Below are 21,942 nucleotides of genomic sequence, written 5' to 3' on the forward strand. Positions count from 1 at the left end.
AAGTTTCAGCTCACTGTTGGGCCTGCCGGAGTGCTTGAGTCTGGGCCTCTCCGTGGTCTGGAAGGGAGGAAGTGGGCTGCAGGAGACGCACACTCAGCTGAGGGCCCCTCCTGGGGCTGTCGGGAGGGCTGTCGGTGGAATTTAGACATTGAGCTTATCCTGTTCCTGTCACACCAGCCATCCCTCGAGGGCTGCATGGCCATATGTGGCTGTGGCTACCACCCTGGGCAGCCCCCGCCTAGCCCACTTGTATCCTGCGGGACGTGCCACTGGACAGTGCTAAATTAGAATGCTGTGCCCAAGAGTCCCGGGCCCAGCAGAGGCAACTGTCAGGGAGTCAGAGCCGGGCTTTGACCCCCCGGCCCACAGCCACACAGGTGCCTTGTCACCTGCCCCGGTTCAACCACTGATGACCCCCCGGCCCACAGCCACACAGGTGCCTTTTCACCTGCCCCGGTTCAACCACTGAGACACCAGTGCCGTCAACATCAAGGCTGCCACCCAGCCTTGGCTGCCAGGAGCTCTGTGTGCCAGCTGTTTGCCTGTCTCCTTTGTTCCTCACTCTGCCCTCTCCCAAATCCATTTCAAAACCAGTTCACTTCCAGCATTTCAAAAGAGACTTGATAGTCATGATCAACTCAGTATAGGTTTTCTTAAAAATTTTTTTCTTAAAATGTTTTTTGAACTTACAAACAAATAAGTTTGGTTGGTGCTACAGATTTAAATCGACTTGTTTGTGAGGATAATAGAATTCTTTTTGCTATGAACTTATCAGTCAGAATCCGTGTTTGTAGTTTTCACCGACGAATGCTCATTTTTAATAAATGAACACCTGGAAGATACTGGGCAGCCCATGGAAGGCGGTCTGGATACTGCACGGTAGCAGGTGTCTGCTTTGGTATTTAATGGGCAGTAGAGGGGTGGCTTAGGAACAAGATGTCTACTTAAAGAATGGAGCACAGTTAATGTTGAAGAGAAGATACTTTGCTTGTATTTTAGGAACACCTCATCAAAATGCAGAAGCAGAAACTGCAGATGCCCCCGCAGCCCCCACCGCCACAGGCCCAGTCTGCGCCCCCGCAGCCAACAGCCCAAGTGCAAGTGCAGGCCTCGCAGCCGCCGCAGCAGCAGAGCCCCCAGCTCACGACGGTCACGGCCCCAAGGCCTGGTGCCCTGCTGACGGGCACCACCGTGGCCAACCTCCAGGTGGCCCGGCTCGTAAGTGTCAGTTTCTGTTTGTTTTCCAAAAGCAGCATCTTTTTATGTTTTAACACAGCTGTTGCGCTTGCTCAGGTGCGTGTCACGTGTTACAGGAGTGAGTGTGAGACGGGATCTTTTCCCCGAGAACTTAGTAACCCTTGGACAGAGGACGGGACTCACCACTTGTGGAACATTAACACAGCAGCAGCTCCCAGAGCCCATCCAGGCATCACCAAGCTTCTCAGGGCTTGAATTGAGGGGGGTGGAGAGTGAGCGAGGTGAGATGTAGCCTGCGTGGCTTCCCTGTGCTGCTGAGGGACCCTGCAGGGACCAAGGCCTGTGTGGCTGGAGCAGAGGGCGCTGTGCATGTAAGCCGTAGGCATGGGCAGGTGGCGGTCTCTGAAGCTGCTCTCAGGTGACCGCTGTAGGCAGGGAGAGCATTTGGAGATTTCAGAAGGGACTAGCATCAGGCGCAAGTGCTGTCTGGGAAGACTGGCTCTCAGCAGGTGCCAGCGTCCCGGGGCAGGCAGCGTCACTGCACCGTGACAAGAGCTCAGCTAGGGGTACTGGTGACAGCTGCCCTGTTGGAGGCTCACCCTGAGCTAGACTTTGCCCTTCGTTCTCTTGTGTCTTTCACCTGGCCCAGCGCTCATGGACTGCCCCAGGCAGGGATAAGGGTCTTACTATTAATTCCATTTTACAGGTTAAGAAACTGAGGCACGTAGGCTAAGTTCCCACCCAAATCCCACAACCAATCAACTGCAACTCAAGCTAGGATTTGGGGACCCAGGTGCTCAGGCTCAGCTGTGTGGGTGCTGGACCCCCACTTTGGGTCTTCCCTGGGAGGGGCTAGCCCTCCACAGCAGAGTGAGTAGAAGTGGATGAAAAACTACAAAAGGGTGCTTGGTTTCATTCATGTTCACAAAAATGCAAATTCACTGAGAAGGGTGGTAACACCTAGTGGTAGCCAGGGTACCGGGGTCTTGTTGGACAGGAATCAGTGGCCTCTTTTTGGAGAGGATTTTGGTAATTAAGCTATGAAAATGTGCATGCTTATTTAACTAAACACCCCCTTATGTCCTGGAGAAATAACTGAACATTTACAAAGTGATGAATATACAAGCTTGTTTGCTTCATGAGTGTTAGAGGAAATTAAATGTCCATTACTAAGAATTTCATTAAGTAAATGATGTATCATCCAAACAATGGAATATTAAGCAATTTTGAAAGTGGTTTTTTGTAAAGAGAAGAGAAACAGATTTCAAAATATTTATAATTCATGTCATTTTTGCACACTTTCACGGTGAGCCACACAGATATGAACAGTGGCTGAAGGCTAAATACCAGTTTTAATATTCAGATGTGAGTAGTTTGAGGAGTGTGGGTAATTTTTACTTTGTATTTTCTTATGTAATCTTAGTCTCTATACATACAAAAATGGAAGTACTTCCATTTACCATTTTTTAAATGGTAACTTAAGAGAAAATGCGGGACAGGAGGCTGAGGCAGTCATTTTGAAGTGAGGGACAGGCTGATGTCGAGTGCTCGCTGAAGGAACAGGAAGTGAAAAGGCTTCTGTGGGAAACGGGACAGGATGCGGTTACTGGTTCAGGAGATGGAGGGAAGTGAAGGTGATGTCCCGTGAGATCACTGACATCTGAACGCAGCAGCATGTGTGATGAGCCTGCAGGTCTTGCGGGAGCTTCAGAAGCGCGGGCTGACCTGTGACTTGACATTTCCCTGCGGCGTGCAGATCTCTCAGTTTTCCTTTCCTGTCGGGCTACTTTAAACTTTGTTGATCTTTGTAAATTTTCTCATGGCATGACCTCTTGTGGAGAAGTATTTGGAAAGACATACCATGTCCTGAATTTCTCTGGACTCTCCCATTATTTCTACTGTTTAGACCCGGGTTCCCACTTCTCAGCTGCAGGCGCAAGGGCAGATGCAGACCCAGGCACCCCAGCCAGCCCAGGTGGCCTTGGCGAAGCCTCCGGTGGTGTCCGTCCCAGCAGCTGTGGTCTCCTCACCGGGAGTCACCACCCTGCCCATGAACGTCGCGGGGATCAGCGTGGCGATCGGTCAGCCACAGAAGGCAGCAGGTGCCCGCCCCAGCACACCCTCCCGTCCTGGGCTTGAGCCTGGTTTCACAGGCCTCTCTGGTGGCAGTGGTCGCCAGCGACCCGTGTTCTTTCCTCACACCCACCCACTTGAGCGTGCCATCACGTGTTCTAGCACAAACGTGCCTTGGCGCTTTCCAGGCGCAAGGCTGGGTCCTCAATTGAACTGTTAACATTCTGAAATTTCCATCTTAATTTAAGTGTAATTTGTGAACCCAGAAACATTTTAATGTAGTTAAGGGATGGCTTACTTGTCTCCATAGAGTTTCATAGTTTGTTATTTTCTGTAGAGGTGAGTCAGTTGGAACAGAGCTTGGCGTGAGCCTCAAGCTCTTTTCCCAGTGTGCTGACTAAGGGGCTTTTGCTGCCTGCAGGACAGACCGTGGTGGCCCAGCCCGTGCACATGCAGCAGCTGCTGAAGCTGAAGCAGCAGGCCGTCCAGCAGCAGAAGGCCATCCAGCCCCAGGCTGCACAGGGCCCGGCAGCCGTCCAGCAGAAGGTACCGGGGCTAGGGGATTTTCACTTCTGGGTCTATGCCAAGCCAAAGCTGGCTGCTGGAGGAGAGGGTCCTAAGCAGACAAAGCCCCATGTGGCGGCCCACGCTTTTCAGAGGGTGGCTTCAAGGGCTGGAGGTGCTAGTGTGGTCATCCCTGTTGGTTTTTCCTTCCTTTAAAAGGTGAATGCTGTGTGTGATGTGACAAGTGAGGCTGAGGTCTTGGCAGGGGGATGGAGGGGGTATAGTCTGTGAGGATGGCTGGGTGCCAGGTAAGAAGCCTGCATGGCGTTGGGACAGACACAGGGGGTGCAATTGCATGATGGGGGCCAGTGGGCTCAGGGAAGCAGACGCAGCTCACACCACAGGACCCGCCTGGACTCCTACTGGAGGACAGGGATGCCGTACAGTCTGGACCCCAGACAGAGAATGTGGCCTCTGTGCATGTTGGTGGTGAAAGGGGAGATATACACGCCAGGGCCCGACGTGGATGGGGGCGCAGCAGGGCACTGGGCTCCAAGGGCGTCTACAGGCTCAGCCAGCTCCCTGAGACGATACCCGTGCCTCTCAGCAGCCAGTGCTGTGTTGAAGGACGTGAGGGGGACACGGTGGTGAGACAGCTCTGCCTCCAGGGACTTCTGCTCGTGGTGGCTCATCGGTGGCACCCAGCCCAAGTCCCGGGCTTCGGATGGCTGGTGTGGGCCCTCAGACCCCACGTTCTGCTGGCACTGCTCTCTGGCTAGAGCTAGAAGGCGGGCTCTGATGGGAAGCCACATGGCTGTGTGGGGAGCTGCCCTGTTCTCTGAGCGCTGTGCTGGACCCCTGCAGGCACCTGGTGCTTATCCTCAAGACGGAGGATGTTGTCTTGAGGAAACTGAGGCTCAGAGAAAAAGACTTGCCCAGATCACAGGGCCAGTAAAAGGCGGCTGGCTGACTCCAGCAGGCCCAGGGTTCTTTGTGCCACACCACCTGGACACTGGCTGTGCTGTGAGCCGCTGCTACCTCCTGCAGAAGACCAGTGCCCAGGGGCCCTATGGGTGAAGCCTTGCTGGTGTGCAGCAATGGCATGCTCTGTGGGGAGCTGGAAGCAGAGCTGTCCTTTGGAACCCAGAGGGAGAGGGAGTGAGCACTGAGGGGACACAAAGCTGGGAGGCGCAGGGTGTCTGGGTAGTGCCACCAGCTCCGCCGTGGCCGGGTTCCAAAGACCAGCCTGCATCCCCAGTTGGCACGACCGCTGCAGGGAAGTGCATGTCCTTTGGGTCGGGATGGTCATCTGCATTTATTTGCCTCTGGAAGAAGGAGACAGTGCTGGGACTTACCTCCCGGGCCTGGTCAGCAGTCCCTGGGTGCGTCATGGTGGTCCATGGGCAGACGTGGCCATGCTGATGCACAGGTGGGTGTGGTCCCTCAGGCTTGAGCTGTGCTTGAGGGAGCAGTGGAGGGCTGCAGCTGAAGTGCTGGGCTGTGTGTTCCTACGATTGGACAAAACATCCTTAGATGTTAAAAACCCCTATTTACCCATAAGCATGGCGGATAAAGCAGATACGTAAACGTCAGATGTACACAATATGATATGCAAAAATGGTGCATACCAGTTTGTTACCCCGTGTACTAAATATTTTCTTTATGTCTGCCAAGTTTTTACATTGGATTTGAGAGATTGTGATCGCTTTCAGTCACCTAAGTAGCAGCCCCGTGCAGGTGTGACAAGGGTGTCAGGGTGCCCCACCAGCACGACTATTCAGGGAGCAGTGTCCCGGGTGGGGTGGGCTGCAGGCAACGGCCAGGCCTCCTGGAGGAGAAGCTGGCGGCCATGCTGCATGGGCAGAGGTAGGCCTGGAGGCAGCGGCAGGGATGGGACAGGGGGCAGGAGATGTGGGTATGCACAGGGTTGGTCTGGGAGGTAGGCTGGAAAGGGGCTGGGTTCTGCCATAGGGCCCAGAGCGGGCAGGCGTCCCGGGAGTCTTGAGCGCGGCATGGTCTCTGCGGCCCTAATTTCGCAGTCTCTCCCCAGATCACCGCACAGCAGATCACCACCCCTGGCGCGCAGCAGAAGGTTGCCTACGCCGCGCAGCCGGCCCTTAAGACCCAGTTTCTTACCACACCCATCTCCCAGGCCCAGAAACTGGCCGGGGCCCAGCAAGTGCAGACCCAGATCCAGGTGAGCGGGGAACAGGGTGAGGGCCCGAGTGTCAGGAGTGGGTGCCCGGCCTTTGGATTGTGTGTCTCACGGGCTTTGCGAACTCCCAGCCCTTGCGGCTGCCCTGGGTGGTGCACTGGAGGGAACTGTTGTCTCCTGGCCTCAGGTTTCACCCCCTCTGGCTCCTGGGAAGGCTCCTCTCTGCCGGGGCCTGTTCCGGCTGTCGCCAGCTTTGCCTTCATGTTCTGGACGTCGATCTCCAGCTCTGTGGGGTACAGCTGCCCTCTCCCAGTTCCAGGCTCCTCTTCTCCCTTCCTGGTGTCTTTTTTAAAAATATATTTTATTTTATTTTTTGATATTTTTTGATATTTCTTGTTCATCAAGTTCTACCTGGTGTCTTTGGGAGAACTGAGTTCCTGATTTCATGTGTGCAGTGTGCCCTCCTGTCTTCCTCTCTGCCTAGAGCTTTTATGTCCTGCTTCCTCCCAGAGCTTATGGAGTTACCTCCCTGCATCCTTCTCTAAGAGTGGGGGAGTTGTACCTTCTTAGCTGGTCTTCCACCCTCCTGGAGTTGGTTTTTGGGTATGAGATAGAAACAGGAATTCAGTTAGAGCAGGGGAGTTTTACCTTCTCAGCTAGTCTTACATCCTCTGGGAATTGGTTTTTGGGTCTGAGATAGAAACAGGAATTCAATTTGATGTGCTCTATGAATACCCTATTTTCAGCCCCATTTATTTAAAAGCCCAATTCTGTCATCCATCGATCCACAGTGCCGCCTCCACCTGAGATCCTGTGGGGATGTTCAGGGCTTCTTGTCTCAGAGGCCATGCTGGTCCCACGGGGCTCTCGCTATGAGCGGCAGTGACACTTGGTGTCTGGAGGGCGAGTCCCCCTACCACACCCTTCCTTGGGTGTAGCGTGCCTATTCTTGGCTCTTTCCACTTCTGTGTTAATTTTAGTTAGCTTAGTTCATACACTACAATCAAAACTGCTGAAAGTTTTTATTAGAATTGCATTGATTCTGTAGCTGTTCAGGGGAGAGTTGACATCTTTACAGTCTTTCCTTCAGATTCACCAATATGATGCATCTTTTGTTACTTAAGTCTTTTTTAATGCCTTTTAATGAAGTTTTCTAATATTTTGTGAAAGTGTTATAGATTATGTTAATTTTATTCTTAAGCAATCAGTATTTTTTGATGCTTTTGTAAATGGTATGCTTTTAATTTCCATTTTCTGTCTCTGGCTGTTGTACATTTTTGTACATTAGTTTTTTTATTCTGGCCGCCTTGCTAGATTCTGGTTATTTGAATAATTTATCTTAGGATTTGGTTTTGTTTTGTTGCATTTCCTTCGTATACAGTTGTATCACCTGTAAATCATGACGATCTACTTCTCCCATCTTAAACCCTTGCTTTCTCCTGCCTTACTGTGCTGGCTGGGACCTGCAGCACAGTGGTGAATGTCAGAGTCCGTATTTCACTGTGAAGTAGGGTGTTTGCTGTGTTTTTGTCAGAGTAAGAAAATTCTGTTCTTTTCTACTTTGCTTGAAGTTTCTGTTCCTCTTTGTTACGGTGCTTTTTGTCTTGTTTAAAGCCCATGTGTATGAACTCCCTCCCTCCCTTACACATCTCCTTTAGCCTCAAAGCTTTAAGTCCTGTCTCTGTGCAAATGATACCCAGATTCATGTCTGTAGCCACTTACTGTCCTGAGTTCCAGATTCTTCATCCTACCTGCCTTTGACAGATCCATGGAGATGTCTGATCCCTCAGGCCTCAGGTGTGTACGCCTGACCTGCTCCTACCAGAGGCTTCCGGCTCAGGAAGGGCAGCTGTCTCTGCAGACCTTTAGCCTACTTGAGAAACCCGTACAGTCATCCATACAGGTCCAGCCCATTGGCAGGCAGCTGTGTGTGCTTGACTTCCAGAAGAGACCTGGAGCAGCCGCTTCCTGTTGCTAGACCTGGAGCAGCCGCTTCCTGTTGCTACTGTCAGCTCCTCCTCCGCACCCTTCCCTGGTTGTTGCCATCTCTCCTGCTTCCTTTTTGCCATCCGTCCCCCAGGAATACTTTGTGGTTGTGTGGGTGGGTCGGGGGTGTGGGGGTGTGGATGTCTTCTGCAGAGCCCTGCTGCCCACGGCTCCTGGCCTGTGCACCCCTCTGCACTTGCTCCTCTGCACCTGTGCCCCTACCAGCGCTGCTCACAGTCTCCCTTCCTGCTCACCTTTTCTGCTCTCTGTTTCTGTATTATCACCTTCAACAAATACTATAAGTACTTTGTTCAGGTGATTTTGTCTCCTCCAATAAAGCAAGCCCCATGAGTACAGGTGTGTCCGAGGGCTGTTAGTACAGTGGACAGATGGACTGTTGTAGTGGGTTATAGTCATTGAATCTTGTGATGTTCAATCATTGTGTTCTGGGGTGACTCACTGGGTCCTGTGGTAGTTGTCATTGTGCATGGATGAGTTCAATTACTGCTCTTGTGTGTGCGACCTCACGGCATCGGGGCAGCTCAGTCTCGTTCGTGCGCTCTGCCTGCCTTGTCAGGTCTGTTTCTGAGACGCGCTCCTGCTTGTGTTGCCCAGGGTGGCCTCGAACTCCTGAACTCAAGCAGTTCTCCCTCCTCAGCCTCCGGAGGGCCCGGGACCGCAGGTGTGTGCCACGATGCCGGGCTTTTGCCAGGGTTTTTACTTCCTTTCCTTTCTTTTATTTTGCTATTCATTTTCTAACTTGTTAAGATGGAGTACCACCTGAGCTTATTTCACAAATTTTATTATTTGGTTTTCCTTCAGTCCTAAATGTTTTTGAATTTCCATTTTGATTTCTTCTTTACTGCCTGGGTTCTTTTTAGAAGTGTTTCTTAATTTCCAGGTGAGGTTTTCCAGTTACTTTTTATTATTGACTTAAAAATAAATCTTCATTGTATTGTCAGAGAATGAGGTCTCAATGATTTCAGTCTTTGAAATTTGTTGAAACTTGCTATCTAGTTCAAAATACAGTCAGTTTTAAAAAATGGTCTGTGTCCTTCCAGAGCAGTCTTCAGGATGGGTTCACTTGTGAGATGATTTTGTTGTAACTGGGTCAAGTTTACTGTGTGTGTCATTTCGGTCTTCTGTGTGTCCTACCAATCACTTGTGTTACTAGTTATTGAGAAGGCGTGTTTAGATGTCCCATTCTGAGTATGCCTTTATCTGTTTCTTCTTACCTTTCTCTCTGGTTTTGCTTTATATCTTAGAAGGCTTTTCATTAGCCACATTAAAGTTTTGAATTTTGTTATTTTGAAATGACTCTTACTGTCTTCAGTAATATCTCTGGTCTTGAAGCCTATTCTCCTCACATGAGTCAAGCACCACCCTCCTGTTGGAAGTTTTTGGTCTGTGTTTTTCCTTCCTTGTTTTCAGCCATTCTCTGTGTGTCCCTCGTCACCTCCTGTGAGCAGCTCGCGGGCAGGCCCGGTGCTGTCGTGAGGTCAGGCTTTCCATCTCTGACTCTTACCTGAAACACGTGTCCACTTGTCTGTATATAAGGTTGGGTATATTTGAATTTCTGGCTTCTCTTTTGTTTGGACTCTGTTTGTCTTGCTTGTTCTGTTTTTTCTTTCCTCCCTTCCTTGCCTTCTTTTGGGCCACCTTCTCTTTTTTTTGTCAATTCTCCCCTCTGTCAGTGAAAAATTATATATTTTCTTTCTGTTCTTTAAGTGGTTACCCTAAAATCTCCATGTGCACACTTCTGTATCAGAGTATGAAGTTAACGATGGCCTCCACCCTCTTCTCCAGCAATGATCTTATCACACAGTAGCTCAGTTTATTCATCTCAAATGCTGCTGTTAGTGTGCGTTTTAATTCTGTCCTTTTTCCTTTTTTTTTTTTTTGACACAGTCTTGCTCCATCGCCCAGGCTGGAGTGCAGTGGCGCGATCTTGGCTCACTGCAACTTCCGCCTCCTGTGTTCAAGCGAGTCTCCTGCCTCAGCCTCCTGAGTAGCTGGGATTACAGGCACATGCCACCATGCCCAGCTAATTTTTGTATTTTTAGTAGAGATGGGTTTCACCATGTTGGCCAGGCTAGTCTCGAACTCCTGACCTCGTGATCCACCTGCCTTGGCCTCCCAAAGTGTTGGGATTATAGGCGTGAGCCACCATGCCCAGCCATAATTCTGTCCTTTTTCATCTTTGACTTTTTATGTGGAATTACTTTCCTTCCACTTGACCCATCCTTTGGAATTTCCTTTAGTGCTTGAAAATGCCTGTGTGTCACTCTTGTTCCTGAGAGACAGTTTTGCTTAGTACAGAATTCCGGATTGGCATTGTTTTTTGGGTTTGTTTGTTTTTTTTGTTTTTTTTTGAGACGGAGGCTCACTCTCCCATGCTGGAGTGCAGTGGCATGATCTTGGCTCACTGCAACTTCGTCTCCCACATTCAAGAGATTCTCCCACCTCAGCCTCCCGAGTAGCTGGGACTACAGGCGCACACCACCATGCGCAGCTAATTTTTATATTTTTAGTAGAGGTGGGGTTTCACCATGTTGGCCAGACTGGTCTCGAACACCTGACCTCAGGTGATCCACCTGCCTCGGCCTCCCAAAGTGCTGGGATTACAGGCATGAGCCACCGCGCCCGGTCGGCATTGTTTTCTGAGTGCATTCACGGTATCATTTCCTCACTGTGGCTGCTTTTGTTGTTGAAGAGGAGCCGGTGTCTGTCCAGCGTTTCTCTCTTCCGGGGTCACCTGTCTCTTCCCCACCGACTGCCTGTTATTGAGACGTTGTCTTTGTCTTTGTTGTTTTGGGTCACCTCTCTCCCCCACCGTCTGCCTGTTACTGAGACGTTGTCTTTGTCTTTGTTGTTCTGGGTCACCTCTCTCCCCCACCGTCTGCCTGTTATCGAGACGTTGTCTTTGTCTTTGTTGTTTTGCAGTTTCATTCCAATGCTCCAGCTTCTTGAATCTCGGGCAGTCTCTCTCATGTCTTTAGGAAAGAAGCAGCCACTGTTTGTTTACGTGTTGCCCCTTTCCTGCTTCCTCTGCCCTCCAGGTCTCTCAGCAGCTTTTATATTTTCTGTGTCTTTGTCTCGTCATACTATATTCTGAGTCATGTCTTTCGCTCTGTCTCCTCAGTCACTCATTTTTCCCTTGATTAAGTCAAATCTGCTTCAAAGCTTGTCTGTTGAATTTTTATCTTGATGATTTATTATTTTATTTTCAGAAGTTCCCAAATATGCCTGGTCTTTGTTTATAGTCTCTTGTTTCCAGGCCTCGCAGAGTGAGCGAGGTGTTTTTCTGGATCTGGTGATTTCCCTGTCTGAAATGTGCTGCATCTGCAGGGACCCCTCGCAGCCTGGGGCAAAGGTGGAGTTTTGCTTCCGCGGGCACCTTCAGGTGCCACAGGAACACTGCTTGGTGTGTGGCTCAGGCTTTCACTCAGCTCTCAGGTGTTACCCACCTGGCCTCTGAATCTGTGTCTCCTCCTCTCTCCTCCCCGGCACTGAGGCTTAGGGCAGGTGCTTTTCTTACAGATGCCACTGGAGGAAGGGGATGCTTTCTTTGCAGCCTTTGGGTATCTTTGTGGGGACAGTGTCTCCCTCCAGGATGGCAGCTGGCAGTAGCACGGGGCTCTTTTGCGAACTCCCCACCGAGAACTGGCCTATACCTGGTGTCTGGTCAGCTGTGTCCTGTGCGACCCTGGAGATCACGGGGTGCGTCTCCGTGTGGCCAGCGATCCCGGGCAGAGGTTGTGCAGCTTTTCTGCTCCGTGACTCGTGATGCCCGCCTGTGCTTAGGTTTGGAGACTGGCAGTTCCTGACTCTTTGCAGGTTTCTTGGTACATTTAAGATTTCTTGCTAGTGCTTTATTTAAGACGTCTCAGGATTTTCAGTGCTGTGCCAAGTAAGTCCTGGACCATTGTGGTCTTGAGATGGGCCCTGGAGCACCGGCCGCATCTTTGTTTCCCAGCAGTTCCACAGGGGGCGCTCAGGGCACTTATCTTAGTGAATTTTATTTATAATTGTTTAAGTGACAGTAAACTAGTAAATGCCTTCTGATTGATTTTAATTTTAGTAAGGACTAACATTTATTTCGACCTTTGTTCATGTGTGAGTAAATCATGTAATTTCACATTTTTCGCAGAATTATCTTGGGAAATATTATTTTCATCCGTTTTCTATAAGTAACAGGACCCACCAAGAGACCAGGGTCCGTGAGGGCCTTGTGCAGGGAGGGCCCTTGAAATCAGGGCCCCCAGCAGCTGCCCACGCTGGAGCCTCTCTTGTGTTCTGGGTGCACGCCATGACGGTGCTGATAGGACACACAGGTGGCCCAGAGCCTCTTACTACGTCAAGACAGCGGGAGATGCATGCAGTAGCAAGTGCACAGAAAGTGGGCACTGGGTGGAAAGTGTTGCTTTATAAATAGCCAGATCTCAATCATGACTAAGACGAATGTAGAAAAATGATAAAATTACCAGCCTCAAAACCTTGGTGCGTCACCGGGTTCCCCACTTCAGCTGGCTGCCCTAGCTGCACTGTACAGCTCATTACTGGAACGTCGTCCAGGCCTGTCATATGCAGAGCCCTTGGGACTCACAAGACGCTCAAATACTTACATCCTCAGTCTGATTCTTTCATATAAACTTGCAGTCGTTTTTGTGAAAAGAAAAAATGTGTCTGAAATATGAGACCAAAAATAAGCTTAAATGATGAGTGATGGCAAATTGGGGAGGCAGTCAGTTGACTCACCATGCAGTGGAACGACTTGCTCTCTCGCTGCTGCAGGTGGGCACACTACGAGAATTGCTCTTCTGTGTCACCTGGTCATTGTGTTTTTTGCATTAACTGAGGACAGAAAGGGAGGAAAAATCTCTTTTTGTGCACATACTCCTTTGAATTGTATGTTTGGCTTTTTTTGTTTTGTCAAAGGTTGCAAAACTTCCTCAAGTTGTTCAACAGCAAACACCCGTGGCCAGCATCCAGCAAGTTGCCTCTGCTTCCCAGCAGGTAGGACGCATAGACAAAGTGGAAACCTCACATTTCCCAGGTCAGAGAATGGGTTGTTTTCATCTGAGGTCATGATTAGGGAATCACTTTTGATTTTTGTGATACACACAAAAACATTAACTTCAGGGGAAAAACTAGATACACTTAATAATGAGAAGAGTGAACAAGCGTTTAGAGGTTGTGTCAGCCATACTGAGGGAGCCTCACCTTGGGCTCATTCCCAGGACCCTTCATTCACTGATCATCGCGGGTGTGTCCTGCAAGTCACAGACACTGCCCTGTGGTTTTAGGGAGGCACAGGCCTCAGGCAAGCAGGCTCCGCTCGGGGCCCGCCCTTGAGCAGAGGCGCTGTGGGCACAGTGGCCTTGCCTCCCACAGAAGCCCTTCAGGCGCTTTCACTGTTGTCACTGATGCTCCACAATATGACTCTTTAGCACAGTGCTTTAAATGTAAAGCGGTGCTTTAAACTTTCTAAATTTTGTTTAAAGTCACACTGGCATATAGATTTCAAGAAACCAAACTCTATTAAAAGCTTTACTACAACAACAAAATCAGTCCCTGACCCAGCGCTCACCCTTTTCCCAAGAGGCGTCTGGTGTTAGTCTAAAAGCAACCATCTTTTAATTTTCCACTTGTGTTTAATTGGAAACCAGAGGTCATATTGTTGTGTGACTGGTCATTCTTCCGTGTCATAAAAGCATAGTCAGTGAAGTTTCTCGAGTCCTCCCCATCCCAAAGAACGTCCATTTTCCTGTCCCTGGACTGAGTTTCCTGGGCAATGTGTGTTTTCTGACTCTCTCGGCTCAGGCTTCTCCACAGACTGTGGCGCTCACGCAGGCGACGGCGGCCGGGCAGCAGGTGCAGATGATCCCTGCAGTGACCGCGACTGCCCAGGTGGTTCAGCAGAAACTCATTCAGCAGCAGGTGGTGACCACGGCGTCGGCCCCGCTCCAGACTCCAGGCGCTCCCAACCCAGCCCAGGTGCCCGCCAGCTCCGACAGCCCAAGCCAGCAGCCCAAGTTACAGATGAGGGTCCCTGCTGTCAGGCTAAAGACACCTACTAAGCCTCCGTGCCAGTAGTCAGGGCAGCAGGGCTGCCTCTCATCTAAAGCAAAACTACCTTCCTCACAGAAAACGCTTTATTAGTGAACCTTGGGACCATGTCACGCAAGAGATTCAGCACTGGGAAAGATATAATTGAAACAAAATAGTGTAATCATTTTATTAAAATGCATCCCACACTGCAGGACAAATGGTCCTTATGGAGTGCCGCATTCTCTGTACTACGTGGCTCATGGAAAAAGTGACAACATGGCTTCCTCTAAATCATTTCACCTTTCAGTCCCCACCCGCACCCGTCCCCTAGAGCCATAGTACTGTGTTCTGAAAGCCATTTAGAATTTCTTTGTGAGCATGTAGTGCTTTGCACGCCACAGAAGCCGTCTGCCGTGTGTGAGGAGCATACAATGGACTTTCTAAAGATAAGGCGTGGGCTTCCACGGTGTCTGCCAGAGTTTAGTTCTTTATACCTTACTGAAAAATGCCTCATGGTCTTCGTAGAGGAGAAGGCCTGTCTAAAGTAAATCATCCGAGATTGGTTTTCCATTCCAAAGAAAGGCAATATGGTTCCTTCCTTCCCTCCTAAAATGTGACTTAACTTTTAAGAGAAATGTTCTGACACCCACCTAAACACACAAGGCACGTTCCTGGCCTGTGTTCAAGGGAAATGATCAGTCATTGCATTGTTATTCCAAAGAGCAGCCGACAGTGGCCTCCCCCAGGCCCTACCCCGCAATGGGATTCGCTTTCATTTAATGGAAACTTCTGGGACTGATGCCCAACTCAGTGCACTCAAGACGCATCTCCAGCTTTCGGGGGAAGCTGGTATTTCACATAGTGTGTTAAACAGCTCCTGAGAACCTTTGGGACACTCTGCCATGGCTGGCATGAGGCCCAGAGGACCACGCAGAGGCAATGGTCGTACAGATGTCACAGCTGAGGGTACGATGAGGCCTGGGCTCAGTGAGCCAGGACGAATGTGACAGACACCCCTTGCTGCCACAGTCAGCCCTTTGACGAAGGTGGGCTGGTGATTCTGGAAGTATTGGCTATAGCAGTGGGCCCAGTCAACTCTTCCTTGTGGACTTACGACAGCAGATTTTCTCTAGGATAAGCTCGTGTGGTTCTGCCAGTGAAGCAGAGAACCACCTGTGCTGTTGTGGAAGGCGTGCCGTTGAGGGGGAAAACGAAGCCCAGTATTTGCTACTGTTTTTCCTTTTTTTTACTATGACAAGAAAATAAATGCAATTTTAGTGGAATTGATTGACAGTGTCTCCTTACTTTGAAGTTTTCACCAAAGCAAAAAGGTCCATATCCAATAGTATCCTTTGTGCTGTGGCTTGATTTTGGCCTATTTTACATTATTTGGTCCAGGAAATTAGGTTATATTAGGTTTTTTGTATACTAAAAATCAGTTATGGCACAATAAAGATTTTCTGTTTTTAAATTGTATTTCATCTGCTTCCTCCCCATTCTCTCACTTTAAGTGACATTGAGGAAGGTATTCTGTCCCACAGGTTTCTGTGGACAGCGATACAGCAGGAGTCAGTGAAATCAACTGGGGAGCTCACTTGAGCTCTTGATAAGAAATTTGGAGAAAAGTAAAAACCAAGCTTTGAAGAAACAGAAGAAATTAATCTTTTAGTTAGTTGAACATACCAAAGCAGAGGACTGGAATCTGTTTGTTCTAACCAACCCGTTCTCCCTGGCTCGGCACGTGCCATGAGAGCGCAGCTTGCCGGAGGGAGGGCCGCTGTGTGCGCCTCACATCTGGCTCCCAGTGGAAACTTTTACTCCTCCTCATCCGCAGATGTGATAGAACTGAAGTATCTAGGAATTCTGCCTTTGTCATTTGTTTTAATTTGTGTGCCCTGTTCATTTTTTTTTGTCTTTCCCAAATCTTGGTAGTCTCCTTATAGTTGAAGATAAAATGTTGAGTGCACTTATTTTAGAATATCCTAGACATAACTATCTAAGTAAAAGCGCTCTATTAATCTAAAACACTACAAGAGAATTTAACACCATCTCTCAAATGCTTTTTTGGAGAGCTTAATGGGATTCTGAATATTTGCAATGTGGAGTTTCCGCCCCGATCTCACGTCAGTGAGGGTCTCCTGTCTCTCAAGTGTGTTTCCTTTGGCTGTTCCCTAATACAAAACACGGACATATTTTTACTCGTAGCACTCAATTTAGTAACTTCTAGATGCTACCGTTGACCTGAGTTAAATTCATTTAGTCGTGTACGTAAAAACTCTCCTTTTAGTGTGTTATTTTCTTGGCCTTCCCTTTTAAAGGTTAAAGTTTCTAACCTAAGAATTAAGTACGCGTTCAGGAAGCTGATGTCTAGGCCTTCCCCTTGTGAATCTGGGTTCATTCCAATACGGCAAGTAAGAGTTGGAAACTTTGAGAACACAGACTATAAAGGCAGCAGCCCGAACACTGTCAGACTCTAATTGGCGACCCTGGGAAACAGTTGCCCTGCTATTCTTTAAAGAAAGACGTTTATTCTGATGATAAAAACAGTTAGCCAGACTGTTTTTAAAGCATCTGGCGGGAAGCAGAAGGTTGGATCCAAGCCCTTGTTCAGATTTGGTGCCTGATAAGACAGGGGTTTCTCTTTTTGTGAACTTTATTATTATTATTTTGTTAACTGTTGTAACCAGTTAGCTGTTGTGTTTTAAGATAGAAAGGAACAAGACTAAAATTGTAAATACTTTGTAAACATCAGCATTTGTACTTGAATAGTAGGATTTTAAAGGGCATTGATAGCATACCAAACAAAAGGCAAAATAAAGTGACCTTTTTATATATTTTTTCATTTTGTCTTTCATAGAAAACTGGTATTTAAGTTAAAATGAGATGCTGAGTTTTTCATTTGTGTGAAGAAGAAACCAACAAGTAATGTTGGAGCCAGAGGTGTTCCCCTCACCCACTCTTCCGTGGCCATAGAAGGACCTGGAAGGAACAGAAATCACATTCACCAAGTCCACCAGGCAGCCGCTTCCCGCAGCCGCTTCCCAAAGCCGCACGTGGAGGAAAGAGCCGGCACCGCCCTGCCCCGTGTGGCCTGCCACCCTCACAGCACCCGTCGTCACTGTCCTGGGGGCCACACTGGCACCAGTGTCCTTCCACACCCAGTCTGTGTGCCCAAGTAAGGGCAGGGACACCTGCTCACAGGTGCTCACCACCGAAAACGCCTGTGAGCAGATGGCCTGGGAGTTGTTGCTTCTCTTTTTCTTCTGCTTTTAGACTTTTCTTCGTTTCATTTTAAATCTGATTACAAAAATCAACGCACACTTTTAATTGAAAAAGCACACATTACGCAAAGAAGCATCCCAGAAGCCCCTTAGTTTCTGTATCTTTTCTCCCACCACAAAAACGGGGGTGCACGGGCACTTGGCCCTGCAGCTTTGGGCTTCCACCTCAGGTCTTCCAGATTGAAAGCTCCCAGGGTCTGGTTGCACACTTCGTGTCTGCAGGTGATAGTGCAGATACCAGGGTGGGCGAGAAAGCCAGCTGCAAAGCCCGGCTGCTGCTCCCTGGCCTCTGGGGGTCTGTACTGCAGTGCCTGGTGCACCTGTGGCTCCATGCCTACCAGCCACATAACCAGGGGCAGGTGACTTCCTCCTTCAGGGCCTCTGTGTCCCCATGTCCCCTCTCCTAAGGTGGCTTGAGGATCCAGTCCAACGTTGGGTGCTGCACTTGGTGTCTGTCTTTTATACTCCCAACGAAGAGGACTGCAGGTTTTGCAAAGCCTACTGTTTCTGTCATCCTGACCCTACCATCACGTCTTTGCCAAGTGTGCCTGTGGCAGCAGGCCCTAGGGCGGGCTTATCTGGCCTGGAAGCTGTGTTTCTGTTTGCTGTCTAGTAGCGACCAGGGGCCAGTGGGTGAAGCAATTGTGCCTGCGCACAGCCGTCAAGACCTTAAGGTAGCTTCTGAGCCCGGAGTGTGTTGTGTCACCTCCTACTCAAGATGTCAGATCGTGTGACAGCTGCCCACCAACACCCCAGAGTTGGGCATTGTGATCCAGGGCAATGGGAGGGGAGATTCCTTTGCCATAGGGTGCCCTGCTATGCTGTTGCTGCAGCATCTATTCCCCTAATTTTTCTAAAGTTCCCATTTTATTGGGTAGATTATGCTATATACATTCGGTGGAATGCAGTGCAGCCTCTACAAAGTACAGCTGTGCTGGGGGATTAGTTTGTGAAGTATGCTACCAGGATGGAACTGGATGTATGCCTGGATGTGCATAGAATATCCTGGAAGTATTTGCCCCTGCATGTGGTGGATTCTACGTCCATGAGTTCAACCGACCAAGGATCAAAAATATTCAGAAACAAAAATGTGTCTATACTGAACATATACAGACCTTGTTTTGGGGGGGTTATTATTTCCTAAACAATGCTGCATAACAACTATTTACATGACATTTACATTGCATTCACTATTGTAAGTAACCCAGAGATGATTTAAAAAAGATGTTTTTGAGTTATATGCATTTTGCATCAGGGGCTTGAGCCTCTCGGAGTTTGGCATCCATGGGAGGTGCTGAGGGACGATTGTACGTTGTGTTAGCACTGCCTCTGTGGAGGGAGAGACTGGGGGGCAAGGATCAAGGCTGCTGATCTGCACTGTTATGCGCGTCCTTTTAACTGTTCAGGTAGTTTGCCAAGTGCATGAATTTTTGTGTGGTGGGGGCGGGGTGGGGGTGGGGACAGTCTCACTCACTCTGTCGCCCAGGCTGGAGTGCAGTGGCGTGATCTCAGCTCACTGCAACCTCTGCCTCCTAGGTTCAAGCGATTCTCCTGCCTCAGCCTCCCAAGTAGCTGGGATTACAGGCGCGCACCACCATGCCTGGCTAATTTTTGTATTTTTAGTAGAGATGGGCTTTCACCATGTTGGCCAGGCTGTTCTCGAACTCCTGGGCTCAAGTGATCCGCCCGCCTCGGCCTCCCAGATTGCTGGGATTACAGGTGTGAGCCACCGCACCCGGCCATGAATTTTTAAAATAAGGCCCTATCAGCTTTTTTGTCACATGGTCCCCTACTCGGGAACCTTTATTTCCGACCTCCTGCCTGATCTTGTGTAGCCACCTACACTCCGACCAGCCCCCAGAGCAGCATCGTTCTGCCCCCTATGCAGCCTTTCCTGTCGCCCTGACTTTGTGCTCGTCTCCTTTGTTGTAAAGTATTTCTCCTACTTTGAAGACTACCCCCACGTAACTAAGTGTGCATCCATTCATTCATTCATTTATTCATTTCTCCCCAGTGTTCTCCTCCAGTAGTACCTTGGGCTGAACAATAGTATTTGTCTTATTTCTCCAGCTGTAGTGTGGCTCTGTTTTATCCCTATTCAATGAATATTTAATGTAGCATATTTCATGCCAACTTTACCACTAGTGCTGGAGTGGCGGAAGAACAACACTTGGCTGTTTAAGAAAATCAAAGCTGGCCGGGCACGGTGGCTCACACTTGTAATCCCCGCACTTTGGGAGGCCGAAGCGAGCGGATCACGAGATCTGGAGATCGAGACCATCCTGGCTAACACCGTGAAACCCCGTCTCTACTAAAAATACAAAAAATTAGCCGGGCGTGGTGACAGGCGCCTGTAGTCCCAGCTACTGGGGAGGCCGAGGCAGGAGAATGGCGTGAACCCGGGAGGCGGAGCTTGCAGTGAGCCGAGATCGCGCCACTGCACTCCAGCCTGGGCGACAGAGCGAGACTCCGTCTCAAAGAAAAAAAAAAAAAAAAAAAGCTGATCAGAGAGATGGATGAATTACTGGTTTATTCAGCTGTTTATAAAGTACATACTATGTGGCAGTTTAGACAACTAGGCTATACTTGCCAGCAAAATAAAAAAGGGGGTTGCATCCTAGCAGGTCAGATAAAATAATTCAGGGGATAAGTACCATGAAGAAATGGACAGGTGGTAAGTGATACGGGTTTCACTCTTAAGTAGATGGGCAGGTTATGCAGTGGAAGGCGCCTGATGCACAGCTCCAAAGCTCACCCGTCTGCAGTGGACACGACGAAACCAGGGACATGTCCCACCATTTCAGTGGTCACAGGCAAGAGTCTTGTGGATCTTCGGATCCCACGTAACATCTCATCTCCCTAGGCACCCCGACTCCCCTGCTCAATTTAAAACAGACCTCAGCCTGCCCCATCCCGGCTGCTTTGCCTGGTGCTCTTCTAACTGCACGTTTATCTATCCTCCCCGCCTAGACTGTAGGGCCCGCGAGGGGAGCCGCTAGCTGTGCTTGTCAGTGTGACCAGCGCTCAGCAGGTGTCCGGCGGGAGGGCGGGCAAATACAACTCAGTGCCCACGTGCGAATGAATGAACGAACTAGTTCCGGGCGGAGCCAGAGGCGCGCGCCGGCGCGGACCGAGGCCCGGCCCTATCCGCCCCGCCCCTCCGCCCCGCCCCTCCGCCCCGCCCCCTCCGCCCCGTCCCTCTGGGTCCGCTGGGCGCTGATTGGTCCGAGCCTCGCCTGCGCAGTGCCGGGCCGGCTCCCGCGCTTGCGCACTGGCTCCGCGTCGGCCGGTCGGTTTGGTCGGTTGTAGTGGCCTCGCCGCCCCGTCCGCTGTCGCAGCGCTCATCCGCGCCGGGAGCCCTTGGCTGCGTCGCCCGGCAGCCGCGGTGAGTGACGGCCCGCGTATCCGCTGCCGGGGCTGTGGCGGGCGTGAGGGGTTGGCCCTACCCTCGGCCCCCGACCGCCCACACCCGCCGGTTACCCTCGAGGCTCCCCGGCCGCGCGCTCCCCTCTCTCCGGCCCATCACCCGGTGACCCCGGCTGAGCGAACGCCCACCCCTCCCTCAGGGACCCCCTCCCCGTGACACGATCCCCGTGAACACCCACCCCTCCCTCAGGGACCCCCTCCCCGTGACACGATCCCCGTGAACACCCACCCCTCCCTCAGGGACCCCCTCCCCGTGACACGATCCCCGTGAACGCCCACCCCTCCCTCAGGGACCCCCTCCCCGTGACACGATCCCCGTGAACGCCCACCCCTCCCTCAGGGACCCCCTCCCCGTGACACGATCCCCGTGAACGCCCACCCCTCCCTCAGGGACCCCCTCCCCGTGACACGATCCCCCGTGAACGCCCACCCCTCCCTCAGTGACCCTGCGCCCGTGAGCGCCCACCCCTCCCCCTGCGACCCCTCCCCCCGCGACCTGGTAACTGCCGTTTTCCCGCCTTCCCTCCTCCGCCCCCTCTCCCGCATCACCCCGTTTTCTGGTGACCGCTCCCCCCCATCCCGTGACACAAACCCCCGACCTCCCAGCCCTTCCCCGGTGACACGATCCCTGTGACCGTCTGGCCCGGTAACCGCCCCTCCTCTCATGACCCTTCACCCAGTCCCCTGGTGCCCACCCCCGTCACTGCCGCCCGCCTGGTTCCAGCCTCGCGAGACCGCTGTCTACGGCGCTCACGCCGCCTCTGCCTCTTGACCCCTTGGCCCCGCTGTCCTGATCCCTGAGGTCGGGGCCTGGTCTGCACTCCAGGAAAGACGAGTGCGCTCAGGGTGTGCTGCACGTGAGCAGTGAAGTTGATTCCACACACTGCCCTGCTCGGCAGCTGTCCCAGAACTGACCACGGACCCCTCCGCGGGTCCTGCTGCTGACAAGGGCCTTCCGGTACTGGGAGTTTTGTGTTAGTGGAAAGGAAGAATCTAATAATACCACCACCTTTACAGTAAAGACGCTGCGAATTGACACCTTTTATAATAAAGACACTTATCTTGCCCAAGAGCTGGGTGAGTATTTCCTCCTTACCAAAAAGTTGGTTTACTTACAGTTAACTGGCTGAAAGTTTGAGTCTTAGGCTTATTTGTACCGCTCCAGGCAGGCTGATTGGCGCTGGTTTCCATCTGTCAGATTGGATAGCAGTACCACTGGCTGTTGGGGGCTCACGACCAGATAGAGTCTTGTCTGGGAACCACAAGTGA

General features: G+C 50.7%; 2 protein-coding genes across 37 annotated transcripts in view; both read left to right on the forward strand.

The window, feature by feature from the left end:
• The window catches only part of EP400 (E1A binding protein p400), a 129,224-nt gene extending 113,975 nt beyond the window's left edge, over nt 1–15,249 (forward strand). For 32 of the 36 annotated variants that reach the window (XM_016924654.4, XM_024348169.3, XM_016924664.4 and 29 more), the window contains 6 exons: nt 1,000–1,218; nt 3,104–3,299; nt 3,692–3,816; nt 5,825–5,971; nt 12,854–12,931; nt 13,739–15,249. In XM_016924654.4, the coding sequence (XP_016780143.4) occupies nt 1,000–1,218; nt 3,104–3,299; nt 3,692–3,816; nt 5,825–5,971; nt 12,854–12,931; nt 13,739–14,011 (1,038 nt within the window). In that variant the 3' untranslated portion in view covers nt 14,012–15,249. The remainder of the gene's footprint in view (nt 1–999; nt 1,219–3,103; nt 3,300–3,691; nt 3,817–5,824; nt 5,972–12,853; nt 12,932–13,738) is intronic. The other 4 variants (XM_016924658.4, XM_054664757.2, XM_063786168.1 and 1 more) reach the window with 2 other exon arrangements.
• A 5,241-nt stretch (nt 15,250–20,490) lies between these two features.
• Nucleotides 20,491–21,942, forward strand: part of LOC738562 (putative EP400-like protein) — a 47,964-nt gene continuing 46,512 nt past the window's right edge. The window contains 1 exon segment of the mRNA XM_063786169.1: nt 20,491–20,632. The gene's annotated coding sequence lies outside the window, so the exon portion shown is untranslated.

This window comes from Pan troglodytes, chromosome 10 (assembly GCF_028858775.2).
Source record: "Pan troglodytes isolate AG18354 chromosome 10, NHGRI_mPanTro3-v2.0_pri, whole genome shotgun sequence".
Classification (NCBI taxonomy): domain Eukaryota; kingdom Metazoa; phylum Chordata; class Mammalia; order Primates; family Hominidae; genus Pan; species Pan troglodytes.